Here is a 20003-nt window from a genome sequence, read left to right on the forward strand (position 1 = left end):
TCAGTCACCATCAATACAAATACTTGTGTAATTATAAAGCCTACTTCCCTTAGTGCAGGAGTTCTCAACCTGTGGGTCGCCAAATTATTTTGAATGGCTGGAAAAATGGAAAGTTAGAGTTTACATAGTACACATATATGCATAAACTGTCCTTAATGATTATATCTGGTTTCAGTATTCATTTATGATATATTTTCTCTATTATTAAGGTTATTTTTGCAGTCAGTTTGTATTGGGGGTGGGGAGGGGGTGGGGCGGTTGTCGCGAGACATGGCCAAAGGCTGAGCTCACACCTTTCATGCAATTCTCTGTGCTCGTTGGGTGTTGTGTCATGGCCGCCCAGCGGCCCAATGCATTTCCAATGGAGGTCACATGGTTTGACCCAACATTGTGTTGTGTGAGGGGGAGGGGCGCACGACTGCGCCCCTCCCCCTCACACAACACAATGTTGGGTCAAACCATGTGACCTCCATTGGAAATACATTGGGCGGCCATGACACAACACAACATGCATCCAACGAGCATCCAACGAGCACAGAATTGCATGAAAGGTGTGAGCTCAGCCAAAGCATTTCCGGGGGTCCCCAGCCAAAAACGTAGAGAACCCCTGCTTTAGTGGACGCACTCTGACTCTGAGCCCCCCACCACGTGTATAAAATGTACTTTTAGGACAGAAAGGGATGTTTTTCCTCCGGAAGGAAAATCTTGTCTGTGATATTTTCTCTTGGTAATATCGGTAGAGGGCGCAGTAGAGTAACAAAGTATTTTTATTTATGTTTACGGTGGAAAAACAAATCCCGTCCAAAAAGTATGTTTGACTCACAAGGAGTGACGATATAGTTTTTTGGACATTATAGTATCAGGCCTGCAACGGTGGGCTACGGTTTGAGTACTCATGTTATTTTGTTTTAATTTTGAAATGCCGGCTTAGAAAAGGATTTTAAGGTTTAAACTTTAAAGTGTCAATCAGGTTGTATTCACACAAAGGTTCTTGTATTGGGGAAGTGTAAAAATGAACAGTGCATTTTCCTGGAAGTGTTGTTTCTGTATTGATCAAAACACACAATTGATATATTTTATTATTAACTTTTATTTGATTTTTTTGAATTCATATTTGTCATATAAGTAAAATTATATAGACATCTGGTTGTTTTTTCTATTTGCTTAGATAAGGATTTCATTCATGGTGTACAATGTACATGAATAGGTTTAAAAGGGGTAGCTCTACAAGCTTGTAGATCTGCTATTTTTGAAAAATCGTGAAAATGTTTTTATCTAAAATCTTTGCTTCGGTGGGGTCCCCAGAACAACATATTGTCAGATGGGGGTCCTCTACCAAATACAGATAATTCTGGGGGTCCTTGACTTGGAAATGTTTGAGAATCACTGACATAGATACAGAGGTTTTTCTGAAAACTGTCTATTTAGAAGCCATTTTTTTAAGAATCGGCCTCGGGTCTAGATGGGTTAAAACAAGGTCCTGGTGTCCAACCAGAAGTAGTGCTGACACATCTTCACCACTAGAGGGCGGTCTGGCCACACATTCTGAGAGGTGTAGCACCACCAGTGTTCAATCATGTTCAGTGGTGTGAGAAAAAGTCATCTGAAATGTTTTAGTTTTTAGTAAAGAAAAGTCGACTAAATCTAAGCGTTGATTTTGTTGACAAAAATGCATTTTGGCGGGCCTTGATGGTGGCGTAATGGCTTATTTTACACTTGGTTGCATGCTGAAAATAGCAGGTCTTTTAGTTCTATACTGGATCTCATCTCCACAGACTCCACTAGTCCCTATACATAACATTTTAGTCTAGTTTATTTGTTGACAAAATTGTCAATATATTTAATCTCATTTTTAGTCGTCATGGCTTATTTCATTTAGTTTTCGTCTGTGAATAAAAGGTTGTCTACGAACATTTCTTCCTCATCGTTTGAGTCGACAAAATCAACACCGATTTGTAGGGGTGCACGATTATGAAATTATGACCGATATCCGATCTCCGTTTATTTGCAGGGTCTAATCTGCTGATACCGATTCTGACTGATTCCGATATTGTAATGGAAACTAGCCTAGTATCTATAGACCCTAAAGGGGCTTGGCCCAAAGCCTGTTAATAAAGTATTCAATAAATCAATAAATAGCCTATACTCTTTTCCAAGTGTCTGTTTTCACACCTGAATGACATATCAACTTATACAAATGAAATTGTAGAAAAATGTACAAGTTTATTTTTACTTAAGATTTGACATCATATTTTATTTGGCTTTTGTTCTAGAGAATCTAGACTTGAGGTACTAGAAACTTTTGATTTATATTGAACTCATTGATGAATTTTTACATTTTATATGTTTTGCTGGTGAAAACTGATTCAATAATCTGTATTATTTTGAGACCGTTCCCATATCGATATGGCATTTGTATGGCCGATATGGCCCATTCTGATTATGCTATACTGATTATATCGTGCCTGCTTATTTGTAGTGGAGTACAATGTCATTGCTGTTGGGCAGAAACCTCTTATCTCCATCTTATCTGTACAGAAGTTAGTCTTTTAACCCATTTTGGGGCGGGAACCCCTTTTGGTGTTTTAAGCATTGTGTTATGCTTTAGCTATTAAAAAGCAAGGCTTTTGCACACCTACAGGCGACAGGTGCGTACGAGAGGGTACGGTGCCCAAAAATGAAAAAGGTACAAACACCCGCACACTGTCTTCAAATGCCGTGACCAACTTTTATTTAGGGAAACAGCAACGTATGCGGCCTTCATCAGGCTATCTTTATGATACATAAAGATATGATACATAAATATAGCCTGATGAAGGCCATAGGCCGAAACGTTGCTGTTTCCCTAAATAAAAGTTGGTCACTGCATTGCTTTGTGACCAACTATGAGCTATGAGCTACAAGCTCATAGCGCGGCACTGAGTGCCGTGCTACGAGCTTGTAGGTCTGCAATTTTTGAAAAATCTTTCAGAGCGAACATTTTAAACTCAAATCTTTGCTTCTGAGGGGTTCCTGGAACAACATATTTTCAGATGGGGGCGTCGGCGGGCAATTACAAATAATCTTGGGTATCTTTGACATGAAAATGTTTGAGAACGACTAGAATCATGGGTTTTTCAGAAAACTGTCAGGATTTAGAAGATATTTGTAGAATGGTTCCCAGGTCTAAATGGGTTAACAAGCATAGTCTATCCTGCTCCACTCTCTCTGTATTGCAAGCATTTCTACGAGAGAACACATATTATGATACAGGATAAACAAGTGAAACTGTATGTTTTGTAATAACAACTAAAAACTTCGACTAAAGATGTCAAGTAAGTAAGTAAGTTGCAGTGATTTTTACTTTTGTAAAAATATGTTTTTTTCTCATTACTTTTTTTTTTTTTAAGATATTTTTTGCGGCTTACGCCTTTTATTGGTTTTTGAAGGGACAGACAGTAGGCTGACAGGAAACGGGAGAGAGATGGGGGAAGACATGCAGTAAAGGCCGTGTCGGGCTCGGGAGTCGAACCCGCGGCACACTGCGACTGGATTACCAGTCGGGTGCCCAGACGGTTACGCCACCGCCTGGGCATTACTTTATTTTTTATTACTATTATCATTATTTAGGACGTAGTATTTTCATAATGTGTTATATGATTGGATTCAATGCCGAAATGAGGCTGTAAGGTTTTCTTGTCCAGGTATATGTTGTATGTAATTTGTTTTGTCTAGTCTCATTGTTTACATGTACAGTAATGACTGTGACATGTATCTGTGTTGGGAGCCCCTCGAAAACGAGATGGGGTCTCAAGGGGTCTTTTTCCTAATAAAGAAACTTCAATCATCATATTCTAACTTTTTCTGTTTGTTGTTTTTGAAAACTAACGCCCTACTTCAGTGGTTTTCAACCCATTTCATGTCACGTAAAGTAAAAGTATCAATATTGCAATGTAGACGTACTCCGTTACAAGTAAAATAAGTCCCTCGTATTCAAAATGTACTCAAGTAAAAGTATCAGCATCTAAAAGTACAAGTACTGATATTGCAGAATGTCCCACTTCACACGTTCAAAATGTGTACAGCATCTTTTGAAAATGGCAGATCTACAAGCTCACAATGTGTCGCGATGCGACGCATTGTGAGCTTGTAGATCTGCTATTTTCAAATGGACTAAATGTGTATATATATAGGGCTGAAGTGGTTAATGTGTGTTTTCTAAAGCAAAATTAAAATCTCCAAAAAATTGTAGTGGAGTAGAAGTAAAAAGTATTTGGAATATTGGAAATACTCAAGTAAAGTACAAATACCTCAAAATTGTACTTAAAGGACCACTTCACCACTTTTCAACCTATCTTCATATACTAGGTCCTCACTAATAATCATGATAAAATCGCACAGTTTTTTTTCCACTCAGTCTGTGTCTCATAGGAGGGCTGTGGGCAGTTCACATACCCGTCCACCAGTGACATCATTAATGGGGAATCCAAGCTATAATAGAAACTGCAAGCTTACTATTCCTTGTTGCAACTGCGAAAATGAAAGCCATCGTTCACACCATAATATCTAAATATTTTTTCAACGATGATGTCACTGGTGGACGGTTTTCTGAACTGCCCAAAGCCCTCCTATGAGACACAGACCGAGTAGAAAAATGTTTTGGTATTTTATCATGATTATTAGTGAGGACCAATTATATGAAGATAGGTTGAAAAGTGGTTTAAGTGGTCATTTAAGTAAATGTACTTTGTTACTTTCCACTGCTGGAAGTACTCAGTTACTTTTCTGCGGCTGCTTCCACAGATGATCGACATTCGGTGGAACCACACGTTTTCCCCCCAGAGAACCGCACCGCACCACCCACGTTTGTGTACACAATTACATTTATGTATTCATTTATTTGTATAAAAGTGCAATGTACAGCGATCTGTGCAATCATCAAGCAAAAACAAACTGTGTGTGTGTGCGTGCGTGCGTGCGTGCGTGCGTGCGTGTGTGCGTGCGTGCGTGCGTGCGTGCGTGAAGCGTGCATGCGTGTGCGTGCGTGTGTTTCACAACAAATTGATTTACAGTGAAGAGTTTTGCAGTTTAGAGGCATAACAGCAGTTTTTTTACAGCTGGGTTTTTTTTGTACAAAGTCTTTAAAAATAATAAGAAAACAAAATAGTCAAGTGTAGATTCAACTCTGAAATGGACTCTCACACCCTGTTCGTAACTCTGAGAGTGGACAGAATTATGTACACTCTCATGTCTATAATATAATATTCTGATCGTAGTCGTTGCAAAAAGGTGTTTGTTCAGTAACAGTCTCTCCTAATGCCCGACCGATATATCGGCCACCGATATGGGCTCATTTGGCATATCGGGTCATGTCGTATCGGTCAAATGTCTACCGATATCAGGGCTCCTCGCCTCTTGTTTGGAAGTTCATTTGAAATACAGCCTATTTTGTCTCTACCCAAACTGTCATGCCAATGGTGCTGGTACTAGTGTAATGTGTCTGTGTCACTCCAAACGACTCTTTTAACTCCATTCAGGACGGGAACCCCTTTTGGTGTTTTTAGCATTAAGTTACACTTTTAGCTATTGGAAGATAGAAGATCTACAACAGGGGTGCCCACACTTTTTGACTTGAGAGCTACTTTCAAAATGACCAGCTCGGCAAGATCTACCCACCAAATCAATTATTATACCATTGCTGAAAATAGTTTAAATATGTACCTGAGGGGCTTCGGAATAGTAGAGTTTGTGTTACATTCTGTACAGTATAAGACAAATGCACTTGGAATGGGAAATAGAGGGGGAGAAATGTTTTTTTTTTTAAATCGTTTTTTTTTCTTCAATATATTTAAATGAAATACTCTTTAGGGGCATGTCATGTGATCTACCTGCACAGCCTTTGTGATCTACTGGTAGATCGCGATCTACCTTTTGGGCACCCCTGATCTACAAGGTTGTAGATCTGCTATCACCGTTATTACCGTCTACCCAAAAATGGGTCCCTGTCCTAAATGGGTTATTACAATCAGATAGGAGTATTCTGTTTGGATGTAGAGGTATGGGCTGTCAAGGCCACACAGTTGTTTTTTTGCCACTCGGTAGGCGTTCCCGCATAATTTCTGGATATGATGATGTCACGCGAAGGCATGTTCATGTTCACTAGGACAAAAGCCTGCCCCGTTAAACTCTGGTGTGTGTCGTCCAATAGTAGCCCAGTGTTGGTGAGCGTCGACCAATGGCAGCCTAGCGTTGGTGTGTGTTGTCCAATGGGAGCCTCGCATTAGTGTCTTTATCCTCGCTCCTCCATCAATGGGAGGAGGAAAACATCAGGAGGAGAGCAGGCAAAGTGGCGCACGCACGCACGCACGCACGCACGCACGCACGCACGCACGCACGCACGCACGCACGCACGCACGCACGCACGCACGCACGCACACGCGCACGCGCACGCGCACACGCACACGCACACGCACGCACACACACACACACACACCTGTCAGCATCATGTAGCAATATACCCACTTAATTCATGTCACATAATTACTTAAACACAGCTTCATGTTTGTGATTGAAGTCAGAGACCTCACTCATCCCAGCTATGATTAGCATCTATTCTATGACATGCACATTTTGATTGCTCTGTCTGTCTGTGTGGTACAAACTGATCAGAGACATGTCATGGGCCATAGAAATATCATCTCGGATTAATAGCGGATCAATATGTCTATTATCATGATAAATGCCTAGTAGTAGTCTATTTTAGCGGGACAATATATCAGGCAGGCGGGAGAACATTATACAGAAACAAAGACAGTGTGAGACACCTCCCTCTGTGGGTCACATGAGCAGTGGCAGCAGAAGCCAATCAAGTGCTGGGAGTCGCATACTTCATTTGCTTTGGCTTGCTATAAATACTGCTGCAACGCCACCAACAGATCACTTCTTTTCTTCATATCACTGAGAAAGAATAATGCCTGAAGTTGCCAAACCAGCGCCCAAGAAGGGCTCCAAGAAAGCCGTCACCAAGACCGCAGCTAAGGGCGGCAAGAAGCGCAGAAAGTCCAGGAAGGAGAGCTATGCCATCTACATATACAAGGTCCTGAAGCAGGTCCACCCTGACGGGAACTGCCCATAGATCCGAAGTCCCGTTAGTCCGAACATACACTGCTCCCGTGCTTGCGGTTATGTTTAGGTTAGGATTAGAGATAGGGATAGTAATTTCGGAACAAGGAACCTTCTGACTAACGACACGGCACCACCCTGACACCGGTGTCTCTTCCAAGGCCATGGGCATCATGAACTCCTTCGTCAACGACATCTTTGAGCGCATCGCCGGTGAAGCCTCCAAACTGGCTCACTACAACAAGCGCTCCACCATCTCATCCAGGGAGATTCAGACCGCCGTCCGCCTGCTGCTCCCCGGTGAGCTGGCCAAGCACGCCGTGTCTGAAGGCACCAAGGCTGTGACCAAGTACACCAGCTCCAAGTAATCTGTTCTGTCTGCTCTAAACACAACGGTCCTTTTAAGGACCACCCATCTTTTCAAAAAAGGGTTGATCCACACATTAACAATTACAAATGCGTTAAACAGCCATGCATTTGAACATTATTGCATGGCTACGTTGTCCGTGTGCATTAGGCAATCTGTTCACGTTTCAAGTTCACGAGCAACTTGCAACAAACTTGACTGCTGTAACTAATCTAACGTTTATGAAGATTAATATTTCTATTACCTTGTGTATCGTTCAAACAAGTTACAAACTCACTACGTCTACTAGTATACATTGTTTCATGTTACGAATACATTATGAAATGTAGGCGCACCTGTATTCTATCACTGATTATCCTCATATTAAATGTTGCACATGCTTTACACTACAGGGACAATGGATCATTGGACGACCTGCTCTACCTCCTGAGCCACAGCCGCCCCTGAAAGACGCGGTAGGGGTAGGGTAACATACCTGGATGTTTGGCAGTCACATATTCCGCCGTGTTTTTCCAGCGTGAGGAGGATCTCGTCCTTACTGCCGTACTGAGCTGTGGACTACAAACGCACACGGCGTCAATTCTATACACAGACATGGCGCACGCGAACGTAAAAACCTTTGCTTCTTTAGAACGCCACAACGGTAAGGCCCTCCGGTCTGCTTTTCGGATATGTTATAGAGCTCCACGAGACGCACGCGTGGAACTGTAGTACGTCCTCGGGCGACCTTTCTAGTCGACATGGCGCGCGCGAACGTTCCACTACACAGAGTGGCGCGCTACGAGCTTGTAGATCTGCTATTTAAAACCTTTGCTTCTGTAGAACGCCACAACGGTAAGGCCTTCCGGTCTGATTTACGGATATGTTATAGAGCTCCACGAGACGCACGCGTGGAACTGTAGTACGTCCTCGGGCGACCTTTCTAGTCGACATGGCGCGCGCGAATGTTCCACTACACCGAGTGGCGCGCTACGAGCTTGTAGATCTGCTATTTAAAACCTTTGCTTCTGTAGAACGCCACAACGGTAAGGCCTTCCGGTCTGATTTACGGATATGTTATAGAGCTCCACGAGACGCACGCGTGGAACTGTAGTACGTCCTCGGGCGACCTTTCTAGTCGACATGGCGCGCGCGAACGTTCCACTACACCGAGTGGCGCGCTACGAGCTTGTAGATCTGCTATTTAAAACCTTTGCTTCTGTAGAACGCCACAACGGTAAGGCCTTCCGGTCTGATTTACGGATATGTTATAGAGCTCCACGAGACGCACGCGTGGAACTGTAGTACGTCCTCTGGCGACCTTTCTAGTCGACATGGCGCGCGCGAACGTTCCACTACACCGAGTGGCGCGCTACGAGCTTGTAGATCTGCTATTTAAAACCTTTGCTTCTGTAGAACGCCACAACGGTAAGGCCTTCCGGTCTGATTTACGGATATGTTATAGAGCTCCACGAGACGCACGCGTGGAACTGTAGTACGTCCTCGGGCGACCTTTCTAGTCGACATGGCGCGCGCGAACGTTCCACTACACCGAGTGGCGCGCTACGAGCTTGTAGATCTGCTATTTAAAACCTTTGCTTCTGTAGAACGCCACAACGGTAAGGCCTTCCGGTCTGATTTACGGATATGTTATAGAGCTCCACGAGACGCACGCGTGGAACTGTAGTACGTCCTCGGGCGATCTTTCTAGTCGACATGGCGCGCGCGAACGTTCCACTACACCGAGTGGCGCGCTACGAGCTTGTAGATCTGCTACTTAAAACCTTTGCTTCTGTAGAACGCCACAACGGTAAGGCCTTCCGGTCTGATTTACGGATATGTTATAGAGCTCCACGAGACGCACGCGTGGAACTGTAGTACGTCCTCGGGCGACCTTTCTAGTCGACATGGCGCGCGCGAACGTTCCACTACACCGAGTGGCGCGCTACGAGCTTGTAGATCTGCTACTTAAAACCTTTGCTTCTGTAGAACGCCACAACGGTAAGGCCTTCCGGTCTGATTTACGGATATGTTATAAGTCGCTCTGGATATATTGTAAGTCGCTCTGGATTAAGAGCGTCTGCTAAATGCCTAAATTGTAAATTGTAAATTGTAAAACCTTTGCTTCTGTAGAACGCCACAACGGTAAGGCCTTCCGGTCTGATTTACGGATATGTTATAGAGCTCCACGAGACGCACGCGTGGAACTGTAGTACGTCCTCGGGCGACCTTTCTAGTCGACATGGCGCACGCGAACGTAAAAACCTTTGCTTCTTTAGAACGCCACAACGGTAAGGCCCTCCAGTCTGCTTTTCGGATAGGTTATAGAGCTCCCAGATACGCACGCGTAGAACTGTAGTACGTCCTCGGGCGACCTTTCTAGTCGACATGGCGCGCGCGAACGTTCCACTACACCGAGTGGCGCGCTACGAGCTTGTAGATCTGCTATTTAAAACCTTTGCTTCTGTAGAACGCCACAACGGTAAGGCCTTCCGGTCTGATTTACGGATATGTTATAGAGCTCCACGAGACGCACGCGTGGAACTGTAGTACGTCCTCGGGCGATCTTTCTAGTCGACATGGCGCGCGCGAACGTTCCACTACACCGAGTGGCGCGCTACGAGCTTGTAGATCTGCTACTTAAAACCTTTGCTTCTGTAGAACGCCACAACGGTAAGGCCTTCCGGTCTGATTTACGGATATGTTATAGAGCTCCACGAGACGCACGCGTGGAACTGTAGTACGTCCTCGGGCGACCTTTCTAGTCGACATGGCGCGCGCGAACGTTCCACTACACCGAGTGGCGCGCTACGAGCTTGTAGATCTGCTACTTAAAACCTTTGCTTCTGTAGAACGCCACAACGGTAAGGCCTTCCGGTCTGATTTACGGATATGTTATAGAGCTCCACGAGACGCACGCGTGGAACTGTAGTACGTCCTCGGGCGACCTTTCTAGTCGACATGGCGCACGCGAACGTAAAAACCTTTGCTTCTTTAGAACGCCACAACGGTAAGGCCCTCCAGTCTGCTTTTCGGATAGGTTATAGAGCTCCCAGATACGCACGCGTAGAACTGTAGTACGTCCTCGGGCGACCTTTCTAGTCGACATGGCGCGCGCGAACGTTCCACTACACCGAGTGGCGCGCTACGAGCTTGTAGATCTGCTATTTAAAACCTTTGCTTCTGTAGAACGCCACAACGGTAAGGCCTTCCGGTCTGATTTTCATATGTTATAGAGCCCAGCAACCCCGGCCGACACCTCCAAGGCTTCCTGGGTGATGGCGAGGAGGAGGAGGGCTGCCACGTCACCTCACAGTCCAACTGTCTGTGTACGCCTCTGCTGTGCCTGAGGGAGGCACGCGCGCACACACACGCACGCGCACACACTCACCTGCCCAGGCCATTGATGCCAGACGACCCTCGGGCCAGGCACTGCAGCCTCAGCCTCTCCACGGGATCTGAACTCACACACAGACGTCTCTTGGCGTCCAGCGCCATCTCTCGGTCGTGCCTCGACGTCCTGGCCATGGCTGAACACACAGAGCACATTAATATAATGTGTAACATTATAGTGGATGCAGTTAGCTTAATGCTAATTCCGATTAGCAAATGTGACCAGATGGACACTGATGATACTTTTGGAATAAGAACCAAGTTCATAGACTAAGACTACGCCACTCTCAATGGGTGAGAGACCCGTATTCAGTATTTACTCTTGTAACCAAAATCCCCGTGCAAAGTACTTTATAGACGGACAGAGGCTTTTCTGTGTACAATCACTAGATCAACTTTATTCACAATTTCACATAATACAGATAGCAAAACCTTCATAAATGTTGTATTTAAATTACTTGACCGGAGGGACAATATAGCACTTCTCATAAACACAGCAAACTGTTAAGATAATAAGATATAAATCACTGCAACCATCATGGCACTGCGGCTTATGTTGCGCACACAAAACACTTGCTGACTGTTAGTCAAAAGGTAAAAGCACACTAGAAGTGGGGAAGGGGGGTAACAACGGTCATTCAGTAAAATATACAGTACAGGGGGTTTCTTTCAATAAGGTTATATAAAATACTGGAGGCACTGAAGAGCATGGAAACAATTAAAAACAAAGTAAAACTGAGGAAAAGAGCAATGGCCGTCTGCTGACCACTCTGTGTCACCAGTTCAGCCTGCAATATACAACAGAGCAATTAGACACCGAGCACCCATCATAAGTACTCATTATAATATAAACATACTGGCAAGCCCATCTTCCTACCTCCTAGGCCCAAGGCACTTATACCCAGCAGGCAGGATTCAGGCTAGCCAGGTCTGGATCCGTTCTGACATTGTTCTACCATGAAATACCTCCTTTTATGATGAATTCCTGTTCTGTCTATAGAAGTGTCTATTTGTACGTCTCTAAATGTTTTGTTGATTTGAACATGGTGGACCCTATTGGAAACAAGTGTAATGCTTAATTGGGTCGTCCACTCACAGTTAACAGCCTTTGTATTGAGTTTGTGCTTGAAATGTACTGTAATTCTGCAAACTGTTAATAAATTCTTCAATCAATCAATCAAAACAGAAACAATATTAATTCCCCATCATAATAAATATGTGAATTAAAAGTATGACATAAGGTGGTTGCATGCCAAAGGGCTACCTTTGGCATGCCACCATAATCCACATTGAAGTGTGAGACTCATACCCGTGTTCTGTTAAATAGTATGTGTGGACACTGGGTCCAAGTGTAGTCTGCCCTGTACAGCCTAGCCCCACAACAGCACTAACAGTTTCTAGAAGCACAACAACAATAAGTATCTACAACTCTAAATCATACTAAATGCAACAGACTACAATGTGTAAGCCTTTGTTGTAACATACCTTGGTAAATTGATTTACACGGACGCGACGGGTGCTGCTGGGCACTGACGCTACATGCATTGCACACGACAGAATGAGAACAAACGTGAGCTTCATTGATCTCACGGGTCTCAAGCTACCGCTCTGCTCTGGGCAGGCAGCTCCAGGTCCTAATGTCCCACCTGTCACACATAGTTAGCTTCTTATCCATGCTACAGTACTTATACCAGATCACTCATTTAGTCCGTTTTTAGATCAATAATAAACATTACTGTATTCTGGTGACTGGTTTAGCACAATACAAACTCGGACTCATTACATAACATGCAAATCACACCGTCAAAACACCACAATACAACACAACAAAGATAACTCTCAAATAATAATACCTCGTTGGCCGCTTGTTGTGTAAAGAGGTTCTTGATGCTTCTTGAGTTTCATACAGTCCTTTGAATGTCCTTTTGACCGTGTTTAATAACTTTAAACAGTTCAAACACACTACTCTGCTGCGAGTGTGCTTCCTTGTGCAGACCAGAGTCTGAATGAGTGAGAGAAATGTTTGTACCACCTGTGTGCAATGCCAGGCAATCATGCATCAATCAGTCAATCAATCATGGTCCAGTGTTGCTACTGACAGACAGGGAACTTGGTTCTGCCTCAGAAAGTTATCATCACATCATGTTTACATTTTTAACCTCATATGAAATCAATTATGAACCACATATTTATTATTGTATCATGACATTATTATGAATTATGCTTTATGAACTTATGACCATGAATTGTTGTATTTTAGCTATTTTAGTCTTTTTAAAGTAAGCATTTTAATAGCAGCACTTACATAGGAAGTCAGAGAAACGAATCAAAGAAAAGACCGTCATCTGCCAGTGGAATTCAGAACAGCGCCACAGCCCATCCACATGTATGAAGGCATATGCCTCTCCCCTCCTCTCCTCTCCTCTCTTTTTGAATGAACAGACAAAACACAAAACACAACATGTTCATTAATGTTATTCTTCACAAACTAGACATTTTATTCATATTTAGAAAATGCAGAATCCAATGGCGTCGGTCTGGGCTCTCCACGCCGTTTGCAAAGGTCAATGGTCAGCAAAAAGACTGCCTCCTCTCTCCACAGAAGTGAAAACAGACAAAACACACCTTTAAAATATGTTCCCTAACCCTATTCTTCGCAAACGAGACATTTTATTCATATTTAGAGCGTCCCAAATTCAATGGGGCCGGTCTCGACTTTCCAGGACGTTTGCAAAGGTCAAAGGTCAGCCGAAAGACTGCCACGGTGACCTTTGGGCCAAATGCCTTAACAATTAAGTGATAGATATTTTTTTAAATATGTAACACCCCCGAATATCCATATTCAGGCCATGGCGAAAAAAATGGCGTTGGTCTCGATTTTGTGGGACTCTTACAAGCGTCCGATAAAGGGAACTACACTGCAATGCTAGGCCTCGGGTCAGATTTGAGGTTCCCAAGGTCGCAGAAAAAAACTCAGACCATCACGAAGATCGGCTCGTCGCCGCGATCACAGAGGTGTTCGGCCCATCCCGAACAGACTTACGATCGTCGTCGTAGGCGCGCGTGAACGTCAAACTTTGCTTCACTGGAACGCCACGACGGTGAGGCCTTCCGGGATGATTTTCGGATATGTTATAGAGCTCCCGGAGACGCACGCATGGATCTATAGAACGTCCTCGGGCGACCTTTCTAAGAGGCACGGTCTCGTTTCACTTTTTCAGCCAGGACGCTGTTAGAGTCTATGGGTCTATGACGTGTCTGCATGCACAGAGCCAAAGTGAAGGACGTTTTGTACGACTGTCGGAGGCGTACGTCCGAGACACCTAACCGTTCGTCTCGGCTGGCTCTCCGACATATCCGAACGTCGGACCGTGATGTTCTATCGTTGGCGCGTTGTCGCGCGTCAAAGTCGGCAATTTGTAGGCGTTCGTTCAAGGCTACCGCCGCGGCCGTATGTCCGTTTGGCCCGAAACCTATACGGCTGCGATCGGGGCCGCGACCCGGCCGCGGTGATGGTCTCGGATTTGTTCTGCGACTTTCGCGTCAAAGTCGCAAATTTCGAGGCTTTCGTGCAGGGCTACTGTCGCGACCGTATGTCCGTTTGGCCCAAACCCTATACGGCTGCGATCGGGGCCGCGACCCGGTTGCGGTAATGGTCTCGGATTTGTTCTGTCGAATTTCGCGACTTTTCTCGCTAACTTACTTTGTGGGAGCAGTTTATGCTAATGAAGGGCGTGGTTCCGGCTACTTTGTGGGTGTGGTATATGCAAATTAGTGGGTGTCGCTTATGTAAATTAGTGGGTGTCACCCTGCCTACCTTGTGGGAGTGGTTTATGCAAATGAAGGGGCGTGGCATGCAAATGAAGGTGCGTGGTATGCAAATGAAGGGCATGTTTCGGCTACTTTGTGGGATTGGTTTATGCAAATGAAGGGGAGTGGTATGCAAATGAAGGGCATGTTTCCGCTACTTTGCGGGATTGGTTTATGCAAATGAAGGGGCGTGGCATGCAAATGAAGGGGAGTGGTATGCAAATGAGGTGCGTGGTATGCAAATGAAGGGGCGTGGCATGCAAATGAAGGGGATTGGTTTATGCAAATGAAGGGGCGTTGCATGCAAATTAAGGTGCGTGGTATGCAAATGAAGGGGAGTGGTATGCAAATGAAGGGGAGTGGTATGCAAATGAAGGGCATGTTTCCGCTACTTTGCGGGATTGGTTTATGCAAATGAAGGGGCGTGGCATGCAAATGAAGGGGAGTGGTATGCAAATGAGGTGCGTGGTATGCAAATGAAGGGGCGTGGCATGCAAATGAAGGGGATTGGTTTATGCAAATGAAGGGGCGTGGCATGCAAATGAAGGTGCGTGGTATGCAAATGAAGGGGAGTGGTATGCAAATGAAGGGCATGTTTCGGCTACTTTGTGGGATTGGTTTATGCAAATGAAGGGGCGTGGCATGCAAATGAAGGGGAGTGGTATGCAAATGAAGGTGCGTGGTATGCAAATGAAGGGGAGTGGTATGCAAATGGCGTGCGTGGTATGCAAATGAAGGGGCGTGGCATGCAAATGAAGGGGATTGGTTTATGCCAATGAAGGGGCGTGGCATGCAAATGAAGGTGCGTGGTATGCAAATGAAGGGGCCACTCCCCTTCATTTGCATACCACGCACATGAAGGGCATGTTTCGGCTACTTTGTGGGATTGGTTTATGCAAATGAAGGGGCGTGGCATGCAAATGAAGGGGAGTGGTATGCAAATTAAGGTGCGTGGTATGCAAATGAAGGGGAGTGGTATGCAAATGAAGGGCATGTTTCGGCTACTTTGCGGGATTGGTTTATGCAAATGAAGGGGCGTGACATGCAAATGAAGGGGATTGGTTTATGCAAATGAAGGGACGTGGCATGCAAATGAAGGTGCGTGGTATGCAAATGAAGGGGAGTGGTATGCAAATGAAGGGGAGTGGTATGCAAATGAAGGGCATGTTTCCGCTACTTTGCGGGATTGGTTTATGCAAATGAAGGGGCGTGACATGCAAATGAAGGGGAGTGGTATGCAAATGAGGTGCGTGGTATGCAAATGAAGGGGCGTGGCATGCAAATGAAGGGGATTGGTTTATGCAAATGAAGGGGCGTGGCATGCAAATGAAGGTGCGTGGTATGCAAATGAAGGGGAGTGGTATGCAAATGAAGGGCATGTTTCGGCTACTTTGTGGGATTGGTTTATGCAAATGAAGGGGCGTGGCATGCAAATGAATGGGAGTGGTATGCAAATGAAGGTGCGTGGTATGAAAATGAAGGGGAGTGGTATGCAAATGAAGGGGCATGGTTCCGGCTACTTTGTGGGATTGGTTTATGCAAATTAAGGGGCGTGGCATGCAAATTAAGGTGCGTGGTATGCAAATGAAGGTGCGTGGTATGCAAATGAAGGGGAGTGGTATGCAAATGGGGTGCGTGGTATGCAAATGAAGGGGCGTGGCATGCAAATGAAGGGGATTGGTTTATGCAAATGAAGGGGCGTGGCATGCAAATGAAGGTGCGTGGTATGCAAATGAAGGGGCCACTCCCCTTCATTTGCATACCACGCACATGAAGGGCATGTTTCGGCTACTTTGTGGGATTGGTTTATGCAAATGAAGGGGCGTGGCATGCAAATGAAGGGGAGTGGTATGCAAATGAAGGGGAGTGGTATGCAAATGAAGGTGCGTGGTATGCAAATGAAGGGGAGTGGTATGCAAATGAAGGGGCGTGGCATGCAAATGAAGGGGATTGGTTTATGCCAATGAAGGGGCGTGGCATGCAAATTAAGGTGCGTGGAATGCAAATTAAGGGGAGTGGTAGGCAAATGAAGGGGAGTGGTATGCAAATGAAGGGCGTGTTTCGGCTACTTTGTGGGATTGGCTTATGCAAATGAAGGGGAGTGGTATGCAAATGAAGGGGAGTGGTATGCAAATGAAGGGGAGTGGTATGCAAATGAAGGGCATGTTTCGGCTACTTTGTAAGATTAGTTTATGCAAATTAAGGGGCGTGGTATGCAAATTAAGGGGCATGGTATGCAAATGAAGGGGAGTGGTATGCAAATGAAGGGCGTGTTCCGGCTACTTTGTGGGATTAGTTTATGCAAATGAAGGTGCGTGGTATGCAAATGAAGGGGAGTGGTATGCAAATGAAGGGGAGTGGTATGCAAATGAAGGTGCATGGTATGCAAATGAAGGGGCATGGTATGCAAATGAAGGTGCATGGTATGCAAATGAAGGGGCATGGTATGCAAATGAAGGTGAGTGGTATGCAAATTAAGGGGCGTGGTATGCAAATGAAGGGGCATGGTGTGCAAATGAAGGGGAGTGGTATGCAAATGAAGGGCGTGTTTCGGCTACTTTGTGGGATTGGCTTATGCAAATGAAGGGGAGTGGTATGCAAATGAAGGGGAGTGGTATGCAAATGAAGGGGAGTGGTATGCAAATGAAGGGGAGTGGTATGCAAATGAAGGGGAGTGGTATGCAAATGAAGGGCATGTTTCGGCTACTTTGTAAGATTAGTTTATGCAAATTAAGGGGCGTGGTATGCAAATTAAGGGGCATGGTATGCAAATGAAGGGGAGTGGTATGCAAATGAAGGGCGTGTTCCGGCTACTTTGTGGGATTAGTTTATGCAAATGAAGGTGTGTGGTATGCAAATTAAGGGGAGTGGTATGCAAATGAAGGGGAGTGGTATGCAAATGAAGGTGCATGGTATGCAAATGAAGGGGCATGGTATGCAAATGAAGGTGCATGGTATGCAAATGAAGGGGCATGGTATGCAAATGAAGGTGAGTGGTATGCAAATTAAGGGGCGTGGTATGCAAATGAAGGGGCATGGTATGCAAATGAAGGGGAGTGGTATGCAAATGAAGGGCGTGTTTCGGCTACTTTGTGGGATTGGCTTATGCAAATGAAGGGGAGTGGTATGCAAATGAAGGGGAGTGGTATGCAAATGAAGGGGAGTGGTATGCAAATGAAGGGGAGTGGTATGCAAATGAAGGGGAGTGGTATGCAAATGAAGGGCATGTTTCGGCTACTTTGTAAGATTAGTTTATGCAAATTAAGGGGCGTGGTATGCAAATTAAGGGGCATGGTATGCAAATGAAGGGGAGTGGTATGCAAATGAAGGGCGTGTTCCGGCTACTTTGTGGGATTAGTTTATGCAAATGAAGGTGCGTGGTATGCAAATGAAGGGGAGTGGTATGCAAATGAAGGGAGTGGTATGCAAATGAAGGTGCATGGTATGCAAATGAAGGGGCATGGTATGCAAATGAAGGTGCATGGTATGCAAATGAAGGGGCATGGTATGCAAATGAAAGTGCGTGGTATGCAAATGAAGGGGAGTGGTATGCAAATGAAGGGGAGTGGTATGCAAATGAAGGGGCATGGTTCCAGCTACTTTGTGGGATTAGTTTATGCAAATGAAGGTGCGTGGTATGCAAATGAAGGGGAGTGGTATGCAAATGAAGGGGAGTGGTATGCAAATGAAGGGGCATGGTTCCAGCTACTTTGTGGGATTAGTTTATGCAAATGAAGGTGCGTGGCATGCAAGTGAAGGGGAGTGGTATGCAAATGAAGGGGAGTGGTATGCAAATGAAGGGGCATGGTTCCGGCTACTTTGTGGGATTAGTTTATGCAAATGAAGGTGCGTGGCATGCAAGTGAAGGGGAGTGGTATGCAAATGAAGGGGAGTGGTATGCAAATGAAGGTGTGTGGTATGCAAATGAAGGGGAGTGGTATGCAAATGAAGGGCAGTGGTATGCAAATGAAGGGGCATGGTTCCAGCTACTTTGTGGGATTAGTTTATGCAAATGAAGGTGCGTGGCATGCAAGTGAAGGGGAGTGGTATGCAAATGAAGGGGAGTGGTATGCAAATGAAGGGGCATGGTTCCAGCTACTTTGTGGGATTAGTTTATGCAAATGAAGGTGCGTGGCATGCAAGTGAAGGGGAGTGGTATGCAAATGAAGGGGAGTGGTATGCAAATGAAGGGGCATGGTTCCGGCTACTTTGTGGGATTAGTTTATGCAAATGAAGGTGCGTGGCATGCAAGTGAAGGGGAGTGGTATGCAAATGAAGGGGAGTGGTATGCAAATGAAGGGGCATGGTTCCGGCTACTTTGTGGGATTAGTTTATGCAAATGAAGGTGCGTGGCATGCAAGTGAAGGGGAGTGGTATGCAAATGAAGGGGAGTAGTATGCAAATGAAGGGGCATGGTTCCGGCTACTTTGTGGGATTAGTTTATGCAAATGAAGGTGCGTGGCATGCAAGTGAAGGGGAGTGGTATGCAAATGAAGGGGAGTGGTATGCAAATGAAGGTGTGTGGTATGCAAATGAAGGGGAGTGGTATGCAAATGAAGGGGAGTGGTATGCAAATGAAGGGGCATGGTTCCGGCTACTTTGTGGTTTTAGTTTATGCAAATGAAGGTGCGTGGTATGCACATGAAGGGGCATGCTATGCAAATGAAGGTGCGTGGTATGCAAATGAAGGGGAGTGGTATGCAAACGAAGGGCGTGGCGACACCCACTAATTTGCATAAGCGACACCCACTAATTTGCATAGCCCTCACCCACAAAGTAGCCGAAACAACGCCGTTCACATTTTCATAACCCACTCCCACAAAGTAGCGGGAACATACGTACATGTCCCCCACATGATGACGTACATGTTCCATTCGCGACGACGTACATGGTCCCTCCACGATGACGTACATGTTCCCTCCACGATGACGTACATGTTCCCGCCACGATGGTGTACATGTCCCCTTCACGATGACGTACATGTCCCCTTCACGATGACATACATGTTCCCGTCACGATGACGTACATGTTCCCTACATGATGACGTAAATGTTCCATCTACGACGACGTGCATGTTCCCTCCACGATGACGTACATGTTCCCTCCACGATGACGTACATGCTTCCTCCACGATGACGTACATGTTTCCTCCACGATGACGTACATGTTCCCCGCCACGATGGCGTGCATGTTCCCTCCACGATGACGTACATGTTCCCTCCACGATGACGTACATGTTCCCTCCACGATGACGTACATGTTCCCGCCACGATGGCGTACATGTCCCCTTCACGATAACGTGCATGTCCCCTTCACGATGACGTACATGCCCCCGTCATGATGACGTACATGT

The 20003-nt window shown here is 45.4% G+C and overlaps 2 protein-coding genes across 2 annotated transcripts; one reads left to right on the forward strand and one right to left on the reverse strand.

Moving 5' to 3' along the window:
* Window positions 1-6949: 6949 nt before the first annotated feature.
* Window positions 6950-7469, forward strand: LOC306940419 (histone H2B-like; the record flags this gene model as incomplete). The annotated part of the gene is made up of 2 exons (XM_079525479.1): window positions 6950-7087; window positions 7233-7469. 2 exons carry the CDS (start codon window positions 6950-6952, stop codon window positions 7467-7469), a joined length of 375 nt encoding a protein of 124 aa, XP_079381605.1.
* Window positions 7470-7887: 418 nt separating this feature from the next.
* Window positions 7888-12765, reverse strand: LOC306941160 (uncharacterized protein; the record flags this gene model as incomplete). The annotated part of the gene is made up of 3 exons (XM_079526472.1): window positions 12694-12765; window positions 10839-10977; window positions 7888-8026 (listed from the first exon to the last, which is right to left on the reverse strand). The coding sequence occupies exons 1-3, from the start codon at window positions 12743-12745 to the stop codon at window positions 7888-7890; spliced, it is 330 nt and encodes a 109-aa protein (XP_079382598.1). The 5' UTR covers window positions 12746-12765.
* Between the last annotated feature and the right edge of the window lie 7238 nt (window positions 12766-20003).

The sequence above is a fragment of the Electrona antarctica genome, assembly GCF_951216825.1.
Source record: "Electrona antarctica genome assembly, chromosome: 17".
Lineage (NCBI taxonomy): Eukaryota > Metazoa > Chordata > Actinopteri > Myctophiformes > Myctophidae > Electrona > Electrona antarctica.